Raw genomic sequence first — 26,200 nt, forward strand, 5'->3', positions numbered from 1 at the left:
CTTTATAACGAAGGGAAAGAAATTTAATCGGGTAGGTTAGGTCAGTCACGCCTCGACGACAGACGCGGAAATATCCATCCTCTCCACTTTCCCGAATTACTCGCGCCACCGTGACTCTGTATGTTTATATTCGACACTACCGCTGGTCGTCAACCGTCGAATCTTTCTATCTCATTCTAGCTCATTGTTTCTCGCTCTTACTAAGAGCAAGCGAATCAAATCCAAACCATTAATTCTCAGAACTGTTTCCTCCTTTGTCCGGAACGAAACTGCCCCTCCAACCTATCATCGGAGCACTATTGTATTTGCTATTATCTTTGACAATATTAAAAATTAAATTAAATTTAAATTCAGTCTTTGAATAAAAATAACAGTACGATATTTTCTTTTCTCTCGTACTTTAAAACGAAACCGAACCGACAAAGCTTTTGTCAAGATTTATTTTTGTAATTGAGAACTATAATAACAAAATAAGTATAACAGAGAGAAATAAAAACTTGAGAATACGAGTGAAGAATTGAGAAGGATTTTCATAAGCTATCTATAAAGTAGCATTCTATTTGAAAATATATCCCTATGATCGATGTGAAACCGATGCTCAGACGGGCTATAGGAAGTTGACGTTTGTCCCCGGAACGAAGATAAACTCGATCGATTTGGGTCGATGACGCGCAATTTGCACGGCAGTTAAAACCCTGCATAAAAACCGAGCACCGGCTAAATGATCATGAAAAGAAGTAGAACGAGGGTAAGTAAGGTCGCAGCCACTCTGTCGCCACTGCCGTGATGCATCGCTGCTGGATGCTCTGCAACAAACGGAAATTTACGATGTCATGTAAAAACCAAGTTCCCCGCTAACGTAACGAATCACACAGGAAACGGCACTCACGCGCGGCGTAATCGTTTCACGGTGGTGGGAAAGCGTTCTTCTTTATCGATCGATACGCTGAGAGCGGACGCGTCGACATCTCTACTTGGTTTATACAATTAAGCGTAATTGTTCACGAGCAGCGTCTTCTAATATGTTTGAGCGATGCGTAAATGAAATTTCGGAACTTCTGAAACTGGTTGGAACGCGCGACGCGCTCGTTCGCAACGAACTCTTCCACGAAGTTTCCCGGCTCCTTCCGATGTCGCACGAAGAGGGCGAACTTGTACGCCGAAGATTTCATTTTGATTACGCGGTTTACGAAACTTGTTTGTGCCGCGCCGCGTGCGCGCTCTGGCGGACGACAACGGAACGAACCGAGACAATTCCCGCGTTATTGCAATAATGTCGTCGTGCATCCTTCCTTCGGCTAAAACACGGCCGTATTTAATTTTCACTGTCGCCGTGCTATATGGGAAAAGCGATTTCGGAGACTGACTGCGGGGAACGTAGAAAATGGAATATCGTATACTTCAACGGAACAAAATGAAACAAAATTTTTAACTATTTTAACTATATTTCCGCGATTAGAAATATATTTGAAAGGAACAATTATTTTTTATTTTAGAAACGTTTTGATACTGCTGTTTTATATATGGCATAAACGAATATCGTAAAAGTTAGTATCTCTTAATTTTACCTAGTAACTTTTTTATATGGAAAGCTATTGGAACTAAATCTTTGAACTAAATCATTTCACGTTGTGTCTATGGCTGATTTGAAGACGTTAACACTGAATCCATCACGACCAGTCAAAGGACCGAAATATAGAAAAATAAAAGAAGGAAAAATATTGAAAAATTGATGATACTCACACATCGAAAAAAATCGACCAATCAAATGGCTCAAAGCGTCAACGTTGAGTGCTAAATTTGTATTCAAATATATAAAAACGATTTTTGGATAGGGTTTGGGTTGGGTTTAGTGTTAATGTAAACAATAGTATGTGGTCTCTTTGGACGGACTTATGGGGATATTCTAGCCTAGAACCTCCAAAAAATCAATTTTCTTTTTCACTGCATTTTCTGTAAGTACGTATCTTGGAAAATATATTTCTACTAACGGATATTGTTGGATTTGAAAAATTAATGATAATAATTGAAAAATTAATGTTGAAAAAGCACAAAACATTGATAACCTAGCTTTAAAGTGCTGCCAAAAATGTTGTCTTCAATGTTTTTAGACTTTTGGTACCGACGATAGTCACGTTCATACCAAACAGAATCGACGTTTGTTTGTCCATTTCAGAGAAAAACAGCCCGGAATCGTGACAACCGTGCGGGTATGTTCAACCGAAGGGACACTACTAAACTAGCTGTATCTCCGACAATTTTCAATATTTTTTCACGAAAAAAATTACGTATACTCCTCAAATATAGGTCAAAACCACGCCACAAATCCCGATACAATAATGTCTTTATGGTTCCCTCCAAAAATATCCCAAATAGGGGTTACCTAATAACTAATGGTAGTTTAGTATTACCTAATACATAATGATAATGGTTCCCAAATACTTAAAAAATTCGAGCTCTAGACTAGAATAACCCTTAAGAGAATCGTATGCGTGTTTACCATTGACGATGTGAACCCGCACACTGTTGGCGTGCGTGTTGTTGGGCGAGCAGGTGTACAATCCGGAGTCCCTTTCGATGGCTTTCTGAATAAGCAAACGACTGGAAGTCACGGGCCCCTTCTCCGTGACCAGGCTGATGCCGCCCCTTGGCGAGTCGAAGTTAATCGCCTGCGAAACAAAGAAGACAGACAGCGCGTCGCACTACCCGACCCGTCACGTGACTACCGCCGAATAAAGCTACTTCACGCCGCAGACAGGGGGACAAGTGGTGACGGGAAGTGTCTCGTCCAAGTGGCGAAATGCATTGCGGGACAAATGTCTCTAAAACACGTTCTCAGCCTACGTGGAGATGCAGGCTAGCCGCGGAACCGACTCTGAAAGCTACTCTCAGTTTCCGTGTTTTTGCAAAAACGAACTAGCCGCCACTGTGCCCCGTGTTATATTCGTATTTTCTACACTCTCTCCGGCACTCTAACGCGACGTGTTTCGCGCTTTAACCCTTTTGCTACGAAAAATATATACACATACGTGTGTTGGGTGGTCCATTTACATCAACTTACTCGGACGTCTTTGAAATTGTTGCTGGTACCAGGAAATGTTTTAGACAAAAGTTAAGCGGTTTTGGGAGTCATAATTTGATACGAGTTTTTCTGACATTTTAAATTATAAAATTTTTATCGAATCGAAGAGGAAGATTTTCGAAAAATCAAATAATTTTGAAAGTATTTTTCCTAATAAATCACTATAGACGATATCGGGATTGTGACGCAGTCTAAATCTAACAAGGCCGGATAAACATACAGGGGACACAACCACTGCCTCTGTGACACATCTGTGACGCACTACAAGATAGCCGGCCAGTAGGCCCAGACATTTGATACAGCTCTAATGAATTACTCGAACTGCCACTACAAAGATAGCCATCCCCAGGACCCATGACGCAACAGTACTAATAACGGCTCCACAGCCAGAACGTTATTATAAATACCGAAGTACACAAAAAATAATGTAATATTAGTCTGAATCTGAACTCGAGGAGTTACGTTTTATTCGTTCCCTACCCGCGCACCATGACAGGATCCTCGTCCCTCAATCAATAGCAGCTTTATCTCAGTCGTGAATAATTTACGTTCGGGCTGTCTTTATTTACGTGCTGCCCTCTACGAATCGTTGTTCGGGAACAATCGCGAGCTTGTTAGCAGCCTTCATAAATAACGCGGCTCGTAGGAACGCTTTCGACTGCAGTGGTAATCGATATCATAGGATAACAATGGACCCGGAGTACACGTATTCCTGGCGATTCCTTTTAATGCTATGGCGGAACATCGGAGAATGTATCAGCTTATCGCGAGGATAGCTGTTCTCCGCAAACACGCGAGCCAGAAAATTTGAAAGCCCTTCTGTATCTCGAGGGGCTCGTTGGTCCTTGGTACTCGTAAATAGCGGGCGAGGTCAGGTTAGGTTAGGAAAATCCCGCTTACCTCGTAATTGTGACTCCAGACGATCGTGGACGGTGGCTCCGGAGCATATTTCACCAGACATGTCAGGTTTATCGTGCTGTCCTTGTTGATGAACAAATCTGGACCCCCTGCGATCTCTGTCACCGGTTCTGGAATCAGAGAGCACACTTTCACTTTTCCTGTTCACCAATAAAACTTACATAACGTTTCATCCAACAATTTACTATAACGTAGTCTAGTGTGAGAGCCATCGAAAATCTTTATTTCCGATGACATCACCCTGCATCTATTTATTTTTGCTTCGAGGAAAATTGATAAGTTCCTCGAAGCTAGGTCGAATGACATGTGGCGACGTCATTCTCACCCTTGCCAATAGATGGATTCCTACTTGAAGAAGGTTCGAGGACTATCTCGCAAGTTGGGTCGTATAACCAGTTACACGTAACCACTATGTTCCAGGGTGTTATAAAAGGTTAACGCAGAACAGTAACCTGGATGTTTCTCTTAAATGACACAGAGAATCCATCGGTTGAAAGAGAGCGTTTGTTTTTGCTCTCGCAGTGCTCAAATTCAATCTTATTGTTAGACACAGGGGGAAGGTCGGTCCGTCGGATGAAATCCAATAACAGCGGACGGAGATCTCTCGATACCGATATATCCGATGCTGTTTCTTGAAAGCAAGACATGACCGAGAGAATACCGATTGGATCAATTTCTACATGGTCCGGAATTCCGTTCGAAGGAATTCGCGTCGCGTGCAATCAACGAAAGGCCGGCTACTTCGGAATGCGTCTACTTGCTCGGAAAAGCGTATCGTTTATTGAACCGTTCTGATGAGACGTCTCCGTGTTCCGAGAAGCATCGCGATACGCCACGGAATAAATCTCGACGAAACGAACAGAGCGCCATCTCTCTCGGCCACACGTCTGCTACAGTCACTGCACACAGCTAACAAGCTCTCGCTGTCTCGCTATTCTTCCGCGAAGAGAAGGGACAGCGTGATACCATCCCCACTCCTGTCACAGTTCGCTGACTCTCGTATGATCACAGACAGTAGTAATCGCTATTGATCGAAGACGGCGATGAAGATCAACGGCGGATCGTAGCGAGAGCGAGACAGAACACTCAGCTATTAACAAACAGAATAGCTAATATTTCGATTGGAAGATTATGCCGATGATGCCGTTATTCTGTCTCACTAGGTCTCGCTACGATTTGCCGTTGATCTTCGTCATCGTTTTCGGCCAATAGCGATCGCTGCCTGTGCGATCGTACGAGGGGGAGCGGACTGCAACAGGAGTGGGGATGGAAACACGATGTCACTTCTTCTCGCGTAAGAACAGTACTTTATCATATAAGACTCGCTTCTCTGATTTTAATTTCTATCCAACGATGCATTGAGAATTCTTATTTCTTAATTAATAGTGCTCTCGACTAATATTATAAGTTGCTTATGCAATGTTCCTGTGATTCTGTACATATGTAATAAATACAGGGTGTCCTATATACGTGGATCCTTTTGGACCCCTAATTTAAGATGCGTCCACTACAACCTGTTCGTTTCCCTTTTCGACTGCTGCAACACTTTTGTCAGTTGAGACTGCTGGTCGCGTGACTAGTAACTTGGAGATTTTAACGAGTTGGAAAACGGACTCGAGACTTTTAGCGTCCGCGACGAGTAAGAAACAGGTTTCGTTTACAGACGTGGACGTATTTGGCCAAGAATGTACAACCCTCTTAACGCGACGTCGTCGAAAATTGAACAAGCACGGAACCAGGGTTGGTGAGCAAATCGTGACTGACCAAAGAGAATCCGGGAAACTCGAGGAATCCCCACAGTCGTGGCTGCCTCGTCTCTTGCTCTGGCCAGTCGCGTGGATAAACCTGTTATTCCTCGCTGCAAAATGCCACGGGAATAACAAGACCGCGCTGTAGAGACGATTGCTACTGTCAATGTTTGCCCCGAGCGTTGCGCGATCAACTGTCAACCGTCCGCCAACGAGATTCGGCTCTCTGGAGCTCAAGCCAAACAATCATTCTGTTAGCAAAATCTGAATTCTATTTACCACTGCGCTTCTTCCAGTCCCGCCAACGAATCCTCCGCGTCGAAGTCACGCGTATAATCCCGAATTACGACGTACCGAAAGTGGTTCGACTGTCAAATGATTTTGTCAGCCAGATTACGACCTGGTTTCACGGAGGAGCGAATGACAGTTTTAGGGAACGACCGAAGATCGTTACAGCGAGTGCTGTATCGCAGATATTGCGGTCGCTCGGCAGTCGAAGGGCATGCTAAGGAAATGAACGTCTGCGAGTTGGCAGGACGACCACAAAGTTGGTCAGTAAACCGAGGAAATCCGGAACCCAAGCTTGTCAGATAATCCAAACTTGACATCGAACGCTAAAGAATCCTGATTCCCTTACTGCATCCGTAATCTTGGTTCGTCGCGTGACTACTGCACGACGATTTAAGAGAAACGAAGCAGCTGTTAAGGTACAGTGCGTTCGAGGAAAGAAGTCACAGCGTATTCACATCCTCACGGCTGAATATTCAAAGTCGATTTTCTCGAAAACGAAGCTTCGAATGACAAAATTTTACCTCTTATTTTCGATTTGCTTTTTCACGTAGAATCACCCCGATCCCGATTGTATGACCGTTGCTGAGATCGTTGTATACTTGGAGAATTAATAAAGGGATCGAAGGTGACTTCTCGAAAGATAAATACAAGCTGCAGTTGCGATAGCAAAGATGCCGATATTCTTGAAAGATGAGTTTCTGCACTATCCAGCCAGAGACGCGACGGTTGGTGACCATTCGAGCGAAAGCTGACAGCAGTGAGAGATCTTCACTTTCTCTGAAGGAGCCTTAAGCGGCGTGGTGCCCCTTCAACGGCATATTGCTTCTCCTCCGGGAACTTTGAGTGGACTGGAGGAACAAGGGAGCGAGTATCGGTGTAGAAGACATTTTACGAGGTACTAGCGGCACCTCGAGAATTTACTCCTTAAGGAATAATCGATCCGTTCTTTAGTAGCCGCCTCGAAGGAAATTCGACAACACGTGGGAAAACCGATCGATTACGCCGAAAGTTCAACGGGACAAATTGAATCGGTTAACTTGGCTTGTTCGTGTATCGATTCATCCCTCACTTGTGCAGCTTATCGCCGGCTCTTTCCAAGATCATCTCTTTCAACGCCATAGTGTCGCAAAGTATTCTCCGAAAGCTACTCTAAGTGTAATAGTCTCTTTCTGAAAGATACGTTTCTCTACCGAAGATATGGGCCGCGGTGGCGCTAGTGAGTTAAGTGGAAAATCGTCTTAGGACTGCCTGGAAACGCCTACTTACGGAAGGGTTGATTTTTATCGAGACGGGAACTAAATAGATGTAGTAGCGTACACTTTGCACCATGTACACGTAGCTTTACGAAAGTCATTGAGAGAGCGAGGATCGAAGGTTCGAAGGATAGAAAAATCGGAAAAACTCTGGGCTATGCGTCAGACATAGCTTGACGTCTAGGAAACATCGGAAAGCATGTGCATCGCGAAAAAGAAATATAAAATATCAAAGCCAAGAACGTTCGGAGGACAGTCGTATCACTTGTGTAGTCGTTGAATTGAGAAATTGAGTAGAGTTGAAATATCGTGATATCGTCAAGCGTTGTATAACAGTGCTCTCCGCTTAAATATCTATCAATTATCCGCACAATTTCCCAGGACTCTTCGTTCGAGTTAAACCACAACTTTACGAATACGAAGAAATAAACCTCATTTTTTCAAATTAAATTTAATCTTGTCCGCTTAAATGTCCACGTCTACCGGACATTTAAGCGGACACTATTAAATTTAATCTAAAAAAATCAATAAAAATTACTTCCTTATAAATAGTTCACGAAGATGGAATTTTCAATATGATAACATTTGATTTCTGTCAAATTAGCCGTGTCACTAAAGACAGAAAAGTATAAACTTACTAAAAACGGAATAGCTAAAGTAATAAAATTTGACCACCCTGTATGATACCCTAGATTTAAAAATGACTACAAAATCAGGTCACTCATTCTCTTGTTATAACAGAAAATGATTATTTAAGCACAAAAAGTCACCGGCTTCTCTGACAAGATCTGCATTTACCCCGATAATTCCGATAATCCTGTAACTCTGTTTGGCAGGAATCCCTAAGATTCGTCTAATTCGGGGAATTAATATCAGCTCGAACCGTCGATCTCTATCTCTAATCGATCTTTACTTGGCCCCCGAGCCACGACAGGAAATAAATCGAGGAGGCACCGGATACCTAACTCGACCGCGACTTTGGCCGCAATTGAATCACCGGTGCTTCCAGCTGCTGGCAAAAAAGGCTAACAAGTAGCGGGATAGTAAATCGGCGCTCTGGCAAGAATAGAATTTCCTTGGACGTTGATACACCGAAATCCCGACGAACTAATCAACTTGATTCCACAGCTTTAAAACCTACGACTCTTGCTTTTTATTTAGCCACTGAGAAACGCTATTTTCCCCGGTCTCGCCACTCTTTTCATTTAACCTGATTTTACACCCTACACCCCTGGCCCCTTTTTCCTTCCTCCTCTCATCCTCTTGAACTAAAAACAACACGATTCCAGCTGTATTTTATTAACTCTTAAAGGAAATCGTGGTTGAAGGTTCGTTTCACGAGTATGTAGTTTCCTTCGACCTGATTAATTCTTATAGTATTGCAGAGAACAAAGGTGAAGATGGTAAGTGGGCTTATTGCGACCGCAATACCGAAGGCTAAACGTGCTTTACCATCCTTCTAACGGATTAAGCAATATAATTAACACAAAAGCACAGAACATGTATGACTCAAGTAACCTAGAACCAAAAACCCAACAGATCAGACCCACGTGTCACTGACCTATCCAAACGACGACAGACGCAGCACTCTGCGTTGCAGGAAAGAAGTCATCTGAGAAACTTGTAGGACCGAATTCCCACCAGCCCAAACATTCTAACATCATGGCAGAAGTAGAGTAAAATGCTTCCCTCATTGGTAGAACTGATCCCTTCCTATTACCCCGGTCATAGAACACCATGTGACAAAGAAAGCGAACGAAGCAACGAGACAAAGTGAGACAGACGCAAAAAAATAGATGCAAGAGCGTAGACTCATCCCAAAGCGGAGTAGTGCTTCCAATTCGTTGTAAGTTAACTCTGAGATAACATTTCTTTCGCGAATATCTTACGCCTATGTTAACGTATCACGTTACCGAATTTGGAGATAGTAGTTTTGGGAGTGTCATAGAAGAGTGGGTATCACTAACGAGAGTATAGGCGGAGCAAGTGGAATACCCCTCTTGCCCCGCAACCGAACGAGATGACTTCTTTCCAGCAACGCAGAGTAGATAGTATAACGCATACACATCACACTCGAAATCGCAACAACAATCAGTGTAATAAAGTACACACGCACACAAAATGTGCTTTATTGCACACTCAAGATGCCCAGTGTCTCAATTGGTGGAACACATTGGGAGAAGGCATCCACCACACTCAACCAATCTAACCTCAGCTACCTTCAACACCAGGTGTTCGAAGAAGAGGCTACCCCTAACTAATCACGAGTCTAACAAACATAATTGTTAAACATTGCAGAAGCACGTCTGAATGACTATTTTTCTAGCTATCTCGATTACCAGTTTCCATTACAAAATGAACGCGCAGATATGTACTCTATGCACAACGGAAAGTTACGAACTGACTCCTTTACTATCGTTTATGGACTACTCTATCACCCATTCTAAACTTTCTTTAGAACAGTATGAAAATTGTAAGAATGTAAAATAAATACCACTAACCGTACTCTCGTTTGAAGGCTGTAGAAGTTCCAATGGCACGTGGCACGGTCAGCAAAGTCGCACGTCGAGGTATTTCGTCCTAACGCGGCGAAGAACAACACGCAACTGAACAGGAAAAGATTAGCGGAAATTACCCACGAGCCCGACCGAGCCTATCCGAGCCTGTCGATGTTTATTTTGGTTTCTATCTACAAACCACGCCTCTCACTCACGTTGTGCTTAGTCCTGTCCTCACCACGAGTCTCACACGATATTGTAGGCGAAGGGGTTAATGGTCATTGCGGCGACCACGTATAGTTCGTGCACTCTCCGCCAGAGGAATCCTGGGACGATTGAGGTCCCAGCAAGTGACTCGATCAACCCACCGAGTCCTATAAATGATTTCAATATATTCCTGATTTCAATATATTCCTGATGTCCCTATAATATTCCGTGCCTGAGCAGGCACTTCATATATGACATTATAATCCCTGTCGTGTTTTACGTCTGTCTATCAATGAAACTTTCTTCACCCAGGGATTCGTCGGGGAATGATTCCAAGAAAGGCGTATTCGAAATTCCCGAAGACGAAGAGAAATAGCCCGATTCTGCTACGTAGCTCCGTTTCATCTGGAAACACTTAGTCCGCCAGTTTGGACGTGACCGGTGACTGGAACATCAGCCGGAGGCGTAGATAAATTATTCCGGCACGTGAAAAGAGAGTGGGGGATCAATAATGAAGCCTGACATCCCATGGAAGGCGGAAGGTTCACCGTCGCAAAGCGATTTCCATTGCGGCTGGGAATCGTGACCGGCATTCAGAGGGAAAACAACGCCTGTGGACTCGGCTCCACGGGGACATTCACCCGATAGATATACACACGTTCTGCGGTATCGAGTATCGAGACTTAAGCGCGAGAGAAGCGTGCGATATACATTATTAGTGTCGCGTAGCACTGCGTTGTTGGTAGTATAATAGTCGGTTCTATAGTCACTGTAATACGTCACGGTGCGCTTTGGGCCGCTGCGATATGTAGCGGTCCATTGCGTGATGTTATAGCGAATAGTACTTTGATTCCTCGTTGCGTGGTGTTGCGATAAATAGGGATCTGTTGCGTGACGCTGCACGGAATAGTATTGCGAATCTTCGTTGCGTGGCACTGCGATACGTAGAGGTCCGTTGCATAGTGCTACGATACGTAATGGTCCGTTGTGTGGCGCTGAATTGCTGCACAGTACTGCGAATCTTCGTTGCGTGGCGTTGCGATAAATAGGAGTCTGTTGCGTGACGCTGCACGGAATAGTATTGCGAATCTTCGTTGCGTGGCGCTGCGATACGTAGAGGTCCGTTGCGTGGTGCTACGATACGTAATGGTCCGTTGCGTGGCGCTGAACTGCACAGTACTGCGAATCTTCGTTGCGTGGCGCTGCGATACGTAGAGGTCCGTTGCATGGCGCTACGATACGTAATGGTCCGTTGTATGGCACTGAATTGCTGCACAGTACTGCGAATCTTCGTTGCGTGGCGTTGCGATAAATAGGGGTCTGTTGCGTGACGTTGTTCGGAATAGTACTACGAATCTTCGTTGCGTGGCGCTGCGATAAATAGGGGTCTGTTGCGTGACGTTGTTCGGAATAGTACTACGAATCTTCGTTGCGTGGCGCTGCGATACGTAATAGTTCGTTGCGTGACGCTGTACTGCATAGTACTGTGATTCGTCACGCTACACTGTAGGGCGCTGACTGCGTAGTACTGCAATACGACGTGCCGCACGCGTGGCGCTGCAAGCATCGCACTACATAGCCCGAAAGCACGCTATGCTTTGAGCACTGAAGTTCCCATATGTTACGTGCCATATCCTCGATCGACTCACACATGCTTCTCCCTTCTATCGCTGGTCTGAGCATTCCTCTGTTCGATGATAATCTTCCCATCCACGCCATTAAAGCCAGAAATTGATTGCGTTCGAATGAACAGATCGATGATTCTCGCGTGTCTACGAGGCTGACCATGGCTACTGGAGCGTAGTCGGATCGTCGCACTGGCTTAATACCATTAACCTCCTATTAGAGGCGGAACGGAAATCTAATTTCTGAATTCTAGAATTTTATACTTAATAAGATTCTAAAGTTCTCGATATTTTTGGTCTTAATTTTGTTTCGTTTTGGAAAATGAGAAATATTTTTTCAAGAAACATCAGTGGTTAACACTTTAACTACCATGCACTCTTTATACGGTACGTTCAGGGAACCACAATAAAATTTCCATTATTTTTACCATATACTGATGAATTATCAAAGAATATGGCAAAAAGGAAATGGTGCAAATTATTAATGCCTTCTATCCAAAGTTCTCTATTTATTTACGTTGTTCAAATTTTCAAATAATGGTTAGAATAAAACAAATATAAATTAAGACTGATATCGTTGGACACTGGTGATCACTATGACTCCACTGGGGAGACAAACGCCGGTCACTGATGATCACCATGACAGTCAACGTGTTAATTGATTGATAAAACAACTTTTTGTATTGTACACTGAATTTTGTTCATACACGTGCATCCGTGAGAATCAAAATTGTGTACAGAGTAAAATACAGACAGTTTATTTGAAAATACCTGGAAAACGAATAGATTACCAAATATCGAAGCTTCCATTGAAGTTTCCATATTAAAGCTTTCATCGTTTTCCATCACTTCTTTCGAATTTCGTGCTACTCGGATGCCTGATCCCGGACGCAGAAGCACAGCCGACGAAATTTTTGCACACATCTCTGTTTACCCGGGCTAAATGAAACATAAACAAAAACATAACGATATATAAAAATATCGAATCCAGATTTCTATCGGAAAACTTTTCCAGGATTTAGTCTGAGTCCCTTCCCATCGACTACAGTAGTGCCAGATGTGGACACTGAAAATTCCATTCTAGAATATTCCATCGAAGCTGCTGGCACTGAAAAATTTTTGTTTTCCTTTTATTCGTCGATTTTATATTTTTCTGCTGATCCCTAGCAATTTCGTCTATGGAAAAGCTCTCGAATTTTCGAAAACTTGTCGCTTTCGTTTCTGGTAGCTTTGCTTTCGATTTCGTGGTAATTGCTCGGAGATAAGCTCGAAATCCTCTGGCAAGGAACTCGCTCGTTCCCCCTGCCCCAATCGTGCAGTCCTCTCTGACCTGTACCAATGCAAATCAGGAGTCTGATAAAGAAGAACGTATCCCTCAATGCGCAAGCAGGAAAATTCTTAATAAGACTTAGCGAGACAAGATCATGCTTCATCGCGTTGGATCGGTATAGTAAATTTCGAGCGAAGTTCAGGCGAGCCACTTTGTTACAGATTGGCAAAATTGCTGCCTTCTCGCGGGCTGGGAGTAATTGGGGAAAAAGTTTCGAGAAATTTTCGGCTAAACTGAAACGAGGGGTAACAGTTTATAAGCCTCGACCCCAGCAATCGACTCGGGTCTGCTTTCTCGAATTAGCCCTTCGGTTTAAAATTACTCGCATCCGACTTCGCTGTATTAATTCCTCTAGCAAGTTCGGGCAACTTGGCAAATTTCAGCTCATCGAACGTATTCGAACGTGCATTCGAGGATTCCGTACGTGGTCGACTACCTGGAAACACCTTTGATCGATCAAGAAATACTTTGAAGCATTAGATGATCAGTCTTCGAAATATCTAATCCCGAGTCACTAGAGCAAATAGCCTAATCAAACCACATAGGATGCATGTCTGTGAAGCACGTTTACCTAATATTCCAATGGCTAGTGAATGAGGAATCTCAAAAGAAATTGCATAACATTATAAAATTATAATAAAAATATTGCAAAATTAATTAATTATATTATAGAAAATATATCATATAAAATGGTTAAGTTCTTAACAACTTGGATACAAAATTTTAAATCAAAAATTTAGAATTGGTCATTTGGGTCTTGGCTGATCTACTATTTAATAACCAAGGATTTCCCATAAAATAAATCTCACTTAAAATTTGTTAATTTCTAATAAAGAAAAAAATTCTTCTGCAACAAATATATCTAACAATTAGTCCTGTATGAGCTGCCTATTTTCCAAATCAATTAACTCCATAAGAAAAAGAAAAGTAAAGATTTACTTCAAATATAAGAAGTTGAGAAGCAATATCAACTAAAGTGGCACTAAAATTTACAAAAATTAAAATTGTGGAAGTAATTTCTAAATAAATCATCTGCAACTCATTAGCTCAGTTTTCTCACATATATCCTCACTGCTCAATTTTATCACACTTCAATAGTTTTCCAATAGAGGATAAACCAAAGGAAATGGTGAAGGAGTCCATTCCAAATAAAGAAGGTCCATTGTTTCCCTGCAAGTGGCATTCGAACGTGGTGTGAATATTTCACAGGCTAATACCTTATTAACGACGAGATAAGACGGTGGTTGGTCGTGTTCAATGGGTACACGAGATCAAAATGTCTTCTCAAGCATGAAGCCGGACGACCGAATGCGCCCTCTATGTTACGAGGCACTCCGTGACCGACGATTCCCCGATGCCCATGAGGGGACTCTGACTTAACTGTTCAACAAGAGCCATTCGCACAAAAGGCCACGATAATGCAAGATGCCCGCTCCAAATACTCGACTAACTTCTCGAAAAGCCGCGGAAATATCCGTACTCTAATAAGATCCCGCCGCTACAACTTCCGTGCCCATTGTGTGGTTTAGCGAATTCCGATCGCTCTTATTTGTTACGCAAATTCCCGTATAGCCTTCCTAACATCGGATAAGAGCATTAAGGAGTTTATTATCGTTTCGAAATTCGAGGAATCTTGCGTACAACTCACGACATAATCGTAAAAGGCAACTTCGGAATGTTCGATGTACGGGTAGCATTATCGCTAATGCACTGTGCTGACATCTGGCGAGACGAATGCAGGTTAGAAACACAGCAATGGCGCCCAAAGTTTCGATACCGTTACGCGTTCCGCGAAACTGGAATATTTTAGACAGTTTCAATCAGGAATTTTATTATCTAACAGAATATTTTAGACAAAAACAAAATATATTAATTTCAAAAACGACAAAAGAATTTCTTTGAATTGCACTGAAAGTGACAACCAATGGAATTATGAATATGAGAAACATAATTATAGAAAAGAAAAAAAATTATTACCTAACTAAAAAATAATTTTATCAAACAGAGATTTTTTATTTTTAATGATGGACGATGGACTAACCAAAAATATTTATCAAAAGGTTAAATCAGTAGTTTGCCACTAACGTGACAAAATATGGGGGAAATAAAATAAACAGGGTACCACTTCGCTGAAGAATGAAATAAAAACCAAGTTATAACCCGAATCCGACAATTTCCTCACATTGTTGTTATTTCCGAATCGTGGGTCGATCGATTAATAGAAAATATCCGTTTACCTGGAATGCAGTCGGATGGGCATTTGTCGGCGGTTTGGTGGGGCAGGCTGTAATATGTTTTCGCGACGGATTAATCACAGCCGAACGATAAATTTCCACGAGACACCGTTCGTTCGACCGCGGGTACAATCCTAATGGAAGGGCCAGTAAAAGCTCGCGGTTATTTTCGACCGCGATCGACTAACAACCCCGATCGTTATTCCCGGCCGCGATGACGGAGCAGTTTTATCGTCCGCGATAATCCCGCGAAATAACGTCCCTAGTGTGGGCTAGGGTCCCCTAGGAATCGGTCGGTCTCTACTTACGATAACGCGCTACTACCGCCATCGGACGGCGCATTACTTTCGGCAAATTCTCAATATGACATCCTTTATTTCGGTTAAACCGACTGGAAAGAGGTTGGCACCCTGCCAATATTCCAAATCATTCGTCGCCGTATTGAACTAACGAAACTTTATATCACCCGTATTCTCCGCGCACCTCGTTAATCCACTTCCTCTTTCTGTCTCTTATACGCGCTGCACACCAGATGACGTAGGGGGGATGGGCCAGAGGGAAATTGGCACCACCCGTTCCCACTTTCCACGCTTACGATATACAGCACCACCCGTATATATGACCAGGGAGTCGAGTTCGCTCGCGGCCATATACCCGGAGGATGCGGATTTCCGGGAATTGCTAAATGCTCGATCACCAAGTAGTACAATATCATACGATATCGAATATCTGTGAGGGACAATACTAAGACGAATGATTAAAATATTTTAATTTTTCACACTATTTCCCCACAAATTTTTTAGACACACTGTTATATGCTTTTCTTATTAAATATATTAAATACCCTTTATTTATTAAATGAATAAATATATATGTCCATTAACACTAGATTTACGGACGCTATCTGTGTACCTATTGCTAAAGACACCTGTCAAATTGACAGGTAAAGAAAATCACGTGCCTTTTTTTTTAACGCTTAGTTTAATTTAAAAACAATTATATATTATATTAACAGTCTTAATATAAGTTTACTAAATCTGTTACCGCCGTATAATTGGAACAACCCTTCCGTTTAAATTACGGGTTCCGTAAATCTAGTGTTAATAGAGGTCGTCATGAACTTCTTGACACCGGAAAAAATCAGGAACGGTTTGGGTTAAAGATAAAATTAAAATTAAGAAATAATTTGATTTGGGGAGGGGTCCATATGCTTCCCATGATTCCTTTCCGACATTTTATGGTTTCTTTTTTCTAACGGATTTTTATCAACCTAAGAATCTCGCAGAAGCAGTCACGATATTTAATTTTTGTACTCCCTGTACACCCAACTGCCCTGTTCTATGCCTTCGCTGTACTACCGCCACTCGTTCTCTTTTATCTCGGCCCTCGGTTGCCGCCAACCGAAACTACATCTACTCGGATCTACTGGCGGCGATGAGAGGATTATCGAAACCGGATTAACCGATGCTTTCCCAGGAATTGCCTGCCCGCTAGACGTGTCGCAATAATCGGAGCTGCTCCTCCGGCAAACCATTCCCTTTCAACCTGCTCTCCCGTCGTACCCCCATCACGCCCCACTCCAGCGCCGTCTAACGCCATTTCGCCCTTTCCGCACGCTCCATTCGATCAATCGAGCCTTCAAACGAACTTGGTTTAAGTTGTACTCGCCTCGAACCAATTTTCGGATCGTCCTCTTTCGGGAAGCGCGATCGCTGTCGCCTCTACCCCCACCCCAGCGTTATACTACCTTTCTCTACGACATAAGAGTTTTCCTCGGTCGTAATATTTTTATCTTCTCCTTATCTTCTGATCGGAGTGTATTTTCCTTTTTTCTCTTTTTAGGTTATTCGATGCGACGTTTTTCTGACTTCGTTATATGGAGGATCAGGCCCGAAACGACTCACTATCTTGAAATTTGCGGCGCTATCTTTTTTATACCTTCCGGTGAGATAGTTTTGTCGAGAAATTTTTATTTTCTCTTTTTAAGTCGAGATATAAGATTCCTCCGTGAAAAAGTTTTGCAATAAACGTGATATATCATATTTTATAAAATATAAATTGCAACGTACGCGATAATATAGTATATGTGTAGCCAATACGCGACTGATAGTCGCGCAAGTCACGTGTGCAGATGGCGCTGCGGTAAACTCAACGACTCTATTCGAATGGCCAACGTATCTCGTATAAGAATGAACGTATCTAAGTAAAATGAAAAGTTGGATCACGAGACGTTAAAACACATGGTAATTCATCGAAATTTCACCTTTGATTTCGCGCGATACTTTCGAAATTCCACGGTTTAATTGGGAGGGGACACTTGGTCGAATGTAGCAGTGGCGGTGAGAGGATTATCGAAACAGGATTAAGCAATGCTTCTGTAGGAATCACTCCCGTCGGTGTACCCTGTTACTGTAACTGTTATGCTCGACTGGCCCTCAATCGTTAAAAGCTTTTCCCGCTGCCGGTTCTCCCACCCTCGCGCCGACTGACCCCTTTCAAAGCGCGCAAATGAACACCATGAAAATTTACAAACTTCGCCGCCGTCGGGAACCACTTCAATTCGCAAAGTCGAAAATCCCGCAGCTCTTCTAGTTCATCCACGCGTTCCGCTTCTTTCTCCGCGATTGGTAACGTAAATTCCCCTATCGAGACCGTTTTCCCTTAAAATTAAGACAAACGTCGTTTTCCTACATTTCACCACTTTCTTTATCTTTATCTGATACATTCCGTGCGTTCTAATGCGAGAAGATATTGAGCCCTTCACGGAAATATACCTCACCAATTATATGGCCACGCTCGGTCCCCACCGGTGGCCATATAAGTGGTCAAGGTATTAATATTTAAATTTTTTGAATTGAAAAATTTCTTAAAGATTCTTTTAAAGAATTTATACCTCACCATTTATATGGCCACGCTCGGCCCCCACCGGTGGCCATATAAGTGGGCAAGGTATTAATATTTAAATTTTTCGAATTGAAAAATTTCTTTTTAAAGATTTATTTAAGGAATTTATATCCCTGGCTGAAATTCTCGGAATGTAATACTAGTAATGTACCAAACGAAGCTTCAACTTAAAACTCTGTCTCGACGAAACTAAATACCCCACTACGCGAACATACACGAACTGCTCCTCCAAGAATGGCAACTCGAGAGAAGAAAGAAGTTATCCATAGAAATGGGACGTTAATGACACGAGATGAACACTCGTCTCCTTGGTAATGATCGAAAAGTACAGAGGTTCGCACATTGTAGCGCTTTTCCTCGGGCAATTATTCAACTAATGGAACCTCCTCGGCGGCGATGGTTACCGCGGTCGGTAAAAAAGTGCTAGAGGGCGTTGTCGTCGGGATATATCGGTGTATCGTGTACGGAACGCGACCAGGTCCCTGGTATTTTCGCGAAAATAGCACGTTGCACTTGAGGCACGAGAGGTAATTACAATAGCACGCTGTAACGCCGAGGTTCGAGTATTGTTATCACGATGATCCGGCCTCCCCTTCCTACCTTGTAATTATTCAGCCCGCGCGCCACACTAGCCCTATAGTCATCGAAATTAAAGCTTTTTGCATTTTCAACGGCGCCTCGTTAATCCGTCACGATGGCACTTCGTGGCGCGTATTAGCAATAAACTGCACACCAGATGGCGTTCGAGTCGCGATCCACATTCGATTTTATCAACCTACAAGATTCCCCACGTGACCCCCCACCACTCTCGAATTCCACGCGAAATCGCTCCACGTTTAATCGCTCTTCGTGCTCCAACGCCACCCCTTTCTAACTAAGACTCTGCCCCATTTTCTAGAAGGTGGCAAACCTTGCTACCCAAATTTTTCTTACAAATTTAAAATTTACTTTCTTATAATTTTATATCCTTTGTAAACAATTTAATATGCCTATATGATGGAAATTCGTTCGTTTTATAATTTTATATTTGAGTTAAATATTACAAGGAATAATACAAAATTTCTGATGTCTGCTTAGAATTGATTTTCTCCTCAATGGATAGTATTGATCCTGAGTTTTTGAAAAGTTATTAATTTTTTAAATGATTAGAATATTAAATAAGATTGAATAATTATGATTATAATATTTTGGGGCTTTTACTTTTTTTTAATTGTTATAATACCTGTTTTATTCAAACTTGGTGACATGGACGATGTCATTTTGACAGCAATCGGGGCGACGTTGGGCACAATAATTTATTACCTCGCTGTATTGCCTCAACTATGCAACACGTCTCGACTGAAGTAGGTCACTTAAATATACATTTTTAATACTGGAACTATCAAACTATTTAAAATGACGGATTTCACAATTTTCCTGTTTTTGGTCTTTCTGAAAACACGCATATCTTCTTCAGTTAACATCTTTTAGAGTTAATGTTATTTAACCCTTTATACTCGAGAGGTGACCATCAGTCGCCATTTCATAAAATTTGGAAGGTCGATATTAATTAATATATCAAATTTAACGTAATGCAACAGTGTGCGAAGTATCGAAGTCAAATAATTCTACAATTCTATTATTATACAATTCTTTATTTACTGCTCAAAAAAGTATAGTCAGTTTTTTAGTAGAGAAGCTTTGATTTTCTACTCTTCTCTAGCCAAAAAGTCGTCGAGTGCAAAGGGTTAAGCCTTCTGATGGCTTTCGTTGTCGTTCTCAAAGGTTCACTATGGGTATCTTCGATCTTCGACACCTAGATGGCGCAGCGTTGTTCTTATCACTTGGGAGGGTCTTGGGAAGTTTAATTCCAATTTGTTATACCTGATACCTTTTGTCGAGTTGGTTGTTAGAGAATCTTTGATTTTCTACTCTTCTCTAGCCAAAAAATCGTCGAGTGCAAAGGATTAATTATTCCTATTTATAAAGTGTTGCATGGAGTACTCTAAACAAAAGCACAACTCAATCAACCATCCACGAACTTCTTTTCCTTTTTCCTTTTTATTTTTCAAGAACATATCAGATTATAGAAACGTTAAGGTATTTGAAATCTAACTGCAACTCCTGACCGAAAACGATTCAGAACATTGGCCATCGGACCAATTGCTGCCCGGGTCTAGGGGCTTAACGAACGGAATGTTCTTCGGAAACGGCATACGTTTTTAACGACTAACGACCGACCGTAGAGATTAAAGTAATCGCTGTGGGTATCTAAGTGTCGCGTGTTTTCGAAAGAATGCAATGCACGTGTAGAATTTTCCTTTATTTCCAGCAAAATGTAGCGGTCCCTTTACCGCTACTTGCGCACCTGGTACAAAGAACTTTGTGCAAGCACGCTGTGCGATCGATGAAATTTTGTTATGAAAGAAGTGGAAGTTAAAATTGAAGGATAAGCGAATGGAATGGTGCCCTACTTCGGCATAGGTGTAAATTTACATTTGCAATTTAGTTCCTCTACTGCTCAAATTTGTCATACTTGGATGGGATATTTCCTATTGATAATGCCATGTTGTAAATGTTAATATTAATAACCTCCGAATAAATATTTCATTAAATTTTAATATTTTAATATATACTTATTATATAATTAACCCTTTGCACTCTAGAGGTGACCATTAGTCACCGTTAGATAAAATTTCGAAGATCGATATTAATTAATATGTCAAATTTAAGATAATGTAACGGTGTGCAAGCTGTCGAAATTAAATAATTCTACGTGTTAATTATTATACGATTTCTTATTCATTTCTGAAATAAATGTCGCCAGTTTTATAGCAGAAAATCTTCGAACTCCTACTCACCTTTAGCCAAAAAATCGTCGAGTGCAAAGGGTTAATAATATATAGTATTCAGGTGGTCTGGGAACACCCTGTACATGTTTATACATTACCAGTGGTATACCCAACAGGCAATACGTAGCTAACCGTGTTAAACCCAGTTAGAATAATCTATTATATCGTAATTAAATCAATTTCGTTCTTTGAAGATCCCTTAATTCTTCATTCATTCCAGCAAACAGCAATCAGTTCTAATTCATTTGACCCAGCGACCGACTCTAATTCACTTAAATCTCACCACCTTCTCTTCACTCACTGTGCACGATCAATCGCGCAAGCTTTTCGCATTCGCGCAATTTCTCTATATCCTAGGAGAATATCGTGATCCAGTTTCGCCCGGGGCCACTGGTCCGCGTGTTTCAATTCGTAATCCTGTCGCCCGATTTGCACAAGACTCTTCAGCCTGTATTTGCGAAGAATCTTCACCGTGCACAGTCGAGTTCTGGGTACAGCTGGCAGCGAGAGCGCAAACTGAGCGTTTCAAAACGTTAACAATTCGAAGCCGCTTTCGTTATTTCAAAATAGGTGTTCCCTTAGCCCGCGTGTCACTGGGGTATTAACGTAATGCCAAAAAGGGGAACGGAGATTCGAGTATGACTATGTATTTAGGCGAAAACGCGGTATCATCTCTATGCCCGATAATTCTCCATTGCGATCCGAATGTGATCCTCGAGGTGTGAATATCGTAATTAAATCGTAACGAGGTACGTGGTAATCGTTTGTTAATTATCCGTTCTACCCAGTTGAGTCTTCGGTCGAATGATCGTGGGAATATCGGAGGAATAAAATTTTTCCATACATCCGTTCATTCGCGGAGAATTACAGGCTGCCCGAGTTACGATTTAGATTAAATATTGAACAAAAAGAGAGTTCGTGGATTTAGTTATTCAAGCGAAAGCTATGGTCTCTCGGGGCGAAAAAAAATTCCTTGCGGATTCTTTTGTACTACCCAAGAGTGGAGAGTATGAAACAATACTTGTCAGGAATGTAGTTACCAAATGGTGTACCGCTTCTGGAATTTTATTATAAGAAGAACAATGTTTTGAATGTATAACGCTGCTCGAGATATAGCGATGTGGTAGATTATATCATCAAGGGTCTTAGTATCCAGTTTCTACTGTGAAATTTTTTAACTCGAATGTTCAATTTATATTTTTCTGTTGGATGAGTTGGAATAAGTCATATAATTCCTATCACTAATACAGTACTGTTGAAATATGTCCAACAGAATTTCTAGATGCCGATATATAAGAGGGTTGTCATTGCTAGGGATCCCTAGGCTTTTCTATAACAATAATTGTGAAATTAAGACGTCGAATCCTAATTTTTATATTACCTGGGTTATAATATATCATTCTATTTATACCACTACAACCACGTTTCTATAGTACTACTATATTCAAAGTAATTTCTAAATGCAACTAACAATCTAGGGATCCCTAGACTTTTCTATATCAATAATTTTTAAATTCGCACGTCGAATCCTAATTTTCATATTACCTAGCTTATAATATATCATTCCATCCTTATTGCTACTGTCAAATTTCTAAGATAATATGCCCAACGCAATTTCTAAACGCAACTACACCAATGGTGATTGCTAGGGGTCCCTAGGCTTTTCTATAACAATAATTATGAAATTAACACGTCGAATCCTAATTTTTATATTACCTGGGTTATAATATATCATTCTATTTATACCACTACAACCACGTTTCTATAGTACTATACTCAAAGTAATTTCTAAATGCAACTAACAATCTAGGGATCCCTAGACTTTTCTATATCAATAATTTTTAAATTCGCATGTCGAATCCTAATTTTTATATTACCTGGGTTATAATATATCATTCCATCCTTATCGCTACTGTCAAATTTCTAAGATAATATTCTAAATTTCTAAACGCTACTAGACCAATGGTGATTGCTAGGGGACCCTAGGCTTTTCTATAACAGTTCGCATCTCTCGTTCTACGAATAAAGGTAAAAAGCTAAAGCTTCGCCGAGTACGTGACGGTTGGAAAATTGATGCACGGCAAAAAACTCGAAATTGGTTTCCCGCTGGGAAGGTTGAAAGCAAAGGCGTTCGTGACGGCGTCAAATTTGAATTCATCCCACTTCGCCGTCAGTCGGCTACCGATGTCACCGATAACTCCTGTAGCCAGCCCAATGGAATCGCATGGTAGAATTTCACTGGCCGAAGCCCGGCGTATAACTTCATATTTTTAATGGCGAACGATTTCGAATCGGATTTCGATATGCATTGAAAACGACTGACTTTTCCGTCCAATTGGGATTCTCCATTGCGTCCAGCCATTCTGACGCAGAATGACAAGTGAGAGGACAAGGGTGTATAAGAAGCACTGCGGGCAGTGCCCTCTGGCGACAGGGATTGGAACTTAGGGTAAAATCGGCCAACCTCTGCATGGTCTCTGTTGTTAACGAAGCCCCAGGATGCCCTGCAATCTCGAGATTCGGTTAGTCCAGCTGTTTGCCAAAAAAGAGCTTGCCCTATAATAAGGATGAAGTTAAGACTCTCTTCCAAGTACGCGTGTACAATATACTTACTCTGCTTGCCTGGCAGAATTAGGATACGGCAAAACAGAAATATAGTCGAGTATATCGAGGTCAGTGTGAAACAAAGTTAGAACTACTTACTTACGATGCAAAAATTAAATCAGACAGGGACTTGAACACACTTGATACTTTGCACGAAACGAAATTTCCGATTCTAGCCACACAAAACCTGCTCCTGCATCGAACAGAGTCCAATTTTGCATTTTCCACATCATTCATCATGATCGTTGGCATAAATTCCTTATACTGACACGAAAAATACATTATTTATATATTATATATCCCTAACTGCAACGAAGGAAAATTGAGAAAATAGAGGAAAATTTGCCTCAGGAAAATGTAATTAATTTCCGGAAATATTGTTAGGATTAAAATCAACACAGTGCCGGACGCGTTTATGGTGAATAATTTCCCGCGGTTGTCTGGGGCTCCAAATGGCTTGGACGCAGTAATCCTGATGCGTATGATAAAACTAACACGAGGGATGAGTGCGAAGGGGCTGTAAAAGTAAATGGCAATCGTTTCGTCCAATCGTAGGTCCTTCTCCCGTAGCAAATTCGTAAAAAGGGAGAGGAAAGCACACCTAATAAAGGAGAACGTATTCAATAGACCGTGCCACGTTCCCTAGAGTGCTCCACGAGTGCCTCTCGTGATGTATTAACCCTTTCACAATACGGTCGTATTCATAAAAATTTGTGAAAACAATATTGCGCGAGCGATATGAGATACGCGGTGAGAAGAAAATTTCAAGAAAATTTCAAGAAAACTCCAAGATTGTGTCAGTAAAACGAGAAAATGCTGACGATGAACGTTTATCGCAGATATGAGCCGGTGGCGCTAGTGAGTTAAATGGAAAACCGTCTTGGGACTGCCGAAAGGCCTACTCGTGAAAGGATCAAGAAACGATTCCTCCTTAAAGCAAGGCATATAATCAAAAGAAAATTCCAGTCAGAAAATACGTGGAATAAAACGCTGGTTAAAAAATGTTCCCCAATACAGTGTAGAACGGGCGTGTTTTAACTTAACATTTGTGAAATTAACTTTATTTCTGCAATGAAGCTCTGGGGTAAAAAATGTATAAATACCTTTTTATCTTCTCTTCTTCTTTTTCCCTTGGGCCCGCATTAGCGGAAACGAAGTTCGTTTTATGGAATTAAAAGCCGACGGTGAAATGGAGGAAAAAGTCGGGGCAAATGATGTCTTGACTCGATTCCACAAATTCAATTTGCAGAGAGGCAGAGAATAGGCGGAGGTTCTTCGTGCAAAAATATACTTTTGATTTTCCGCTTAAGCCGACAGGAATTTCTTATGAGGATTATAAATAAATTGCGCGGATTTTCGTGTTAGAATAAATTGAAAGCGGTGAATTTTCGGCATAATTCTACGTAGAGAACCTCCAATCCGGTGGGATAGAAGGGCAAAAATTCACGGAGTAAGCGGAAGAGAAACAAACGATATCGTCAAGACACCGAAACGAGTGACGACAGAGTCGTTTCTTTTACACGCAACCAGCTTGCATTCCGGGGCAAAGTTACAGCGCATGCGCAAGAGCGAGAGAGAAAGAGCGAGAAAGGAAGAGACGGGCATTAGAAGAAGCAGATACCACGAGGGAAGGTCGATGTTGTCGTTGTCGCCGTCAGAAAGACTCAATTTGTCGTGGCAATTTCACGGGTATCGGGTGCCAAGAATGCCGCTGAAAGCTCGGCAATTGTTTTTCGATTCGTTCTAGTCTAGTTCCTTTATTAGACGTAGCAAAAGGAGCCGAGAACTGGCGTCGATTTGCCACGAATGAACAATTTGTCGAACGCCTTTTGAGCTTCTAAAGACGCGCGAGCCTTTCACTTCGCCTACCTACCCCCACCACCGCCCCACTAGAGATCCTTACACGTATGTTTGCACGAGACACCGAATCGAACTGGCATCGTCTCCGTCTCCTCGCGTTTTACCCGTCTTTTCGACATCCGTACGTAGTACGTCTTTGTGATCCCGTTTCGTTTTACAGACCAGCCCAAAGAGCCGAATGCTCTTTCAACGGTACTTCTAAAAGTCTGCTTTAATTGCGCGGCTAAATTTACTCGTCTGTTAGGTTACCTCGCCTCACGGTTGAATTTTATTTATTTATATACAGTCGCGTGTTAAAAGGAAAAATGTCTGCGTTGAAAATTTTTGACAAACCAAATATGTAGTTGGAGTTATTTTTTAAATCCGATAATAACCGAGGAACTTGTGAAACATGTGCGTGTATCATTTATGGAGGTTAGGAAATTATTCGAACGTACGAAAGTGGGAGAGACCGCGTATTTAATATTTTACGAATTTTGTATTTCCTTGGCACCTTTATTTCATTCTAAACGCAGGATTATTTTCAAAATCTGAATCCAATATGTGTATTCCATTTATCTAAAGCTTGGGAGCCAAGCGACTAAATACTTCTGAGTCCGACTGTACCCAGCAATCTTACCCTACACAACCAACTGAACTGAGACGTATCAAATATTGATAATTGTTTAGAAAAGGGGGATCCTCACCGATTTTGACAATTTTTGAATATGTTATAGAATTCAACATTTTGAACAACTTTTTCATATATATATAACCATCGCTCGGCCTCAGTTTGCTCAGTACCATTGAGGCACTGCTGACAAACCTAACCTACC

At 41.7% G+C, this 26,200-nt stretch overlaps 1 protein-coding gene across 1 annotated transcript in view; it reads right to left on the minus strand.

Moving 5' to 3' along the window:
• Positions 1 to 523: 523 nt before the first annotated feature.
• Positions 524 to 26,200, minus strand: part of LOC108545183 (junctional adhesion molecule A) — an 83,530-nt gene continuing 57,853 nt past the window's right edge. Inside the window, exons 4-6 of the mRNA XM_017896681.1 lie at positions 3,983 to 4,110; positions 2,501 to 2,669; positions 524 to 806 (exon numbers count right to left, since the gene is read on the minus strand). Of these exons, the coding sequence (XP_017752170.1) occupies positions 718 to 806; positions 2,501 to 2,669; positions 3,983 to 4,110 (386 nt within the window). The 3' untranslated portion in view covers positions 524 to 717. The remainder of the gene's footprint in view (positions 807 to 2,500; positions 2,670 to 3,982; positions 4,111 to 26,200) is intronic.

This window comes from Eufriesea mexicana, unplaced genomic scaffold (assembly GCF_001483705.2).
Source record: "Eufriesea mexicana isolate 0111107269 unplaced genomic scaffold, ASM148370v2 scaffold320, whole genome shotgun sequence".
NCBI classification, from domain to species: Eukaryota; Metazoa; Arthropoda; class Insecta; order Hymenoptera; family Apidae; genus Eufriesea; species Eufriesea mexicana.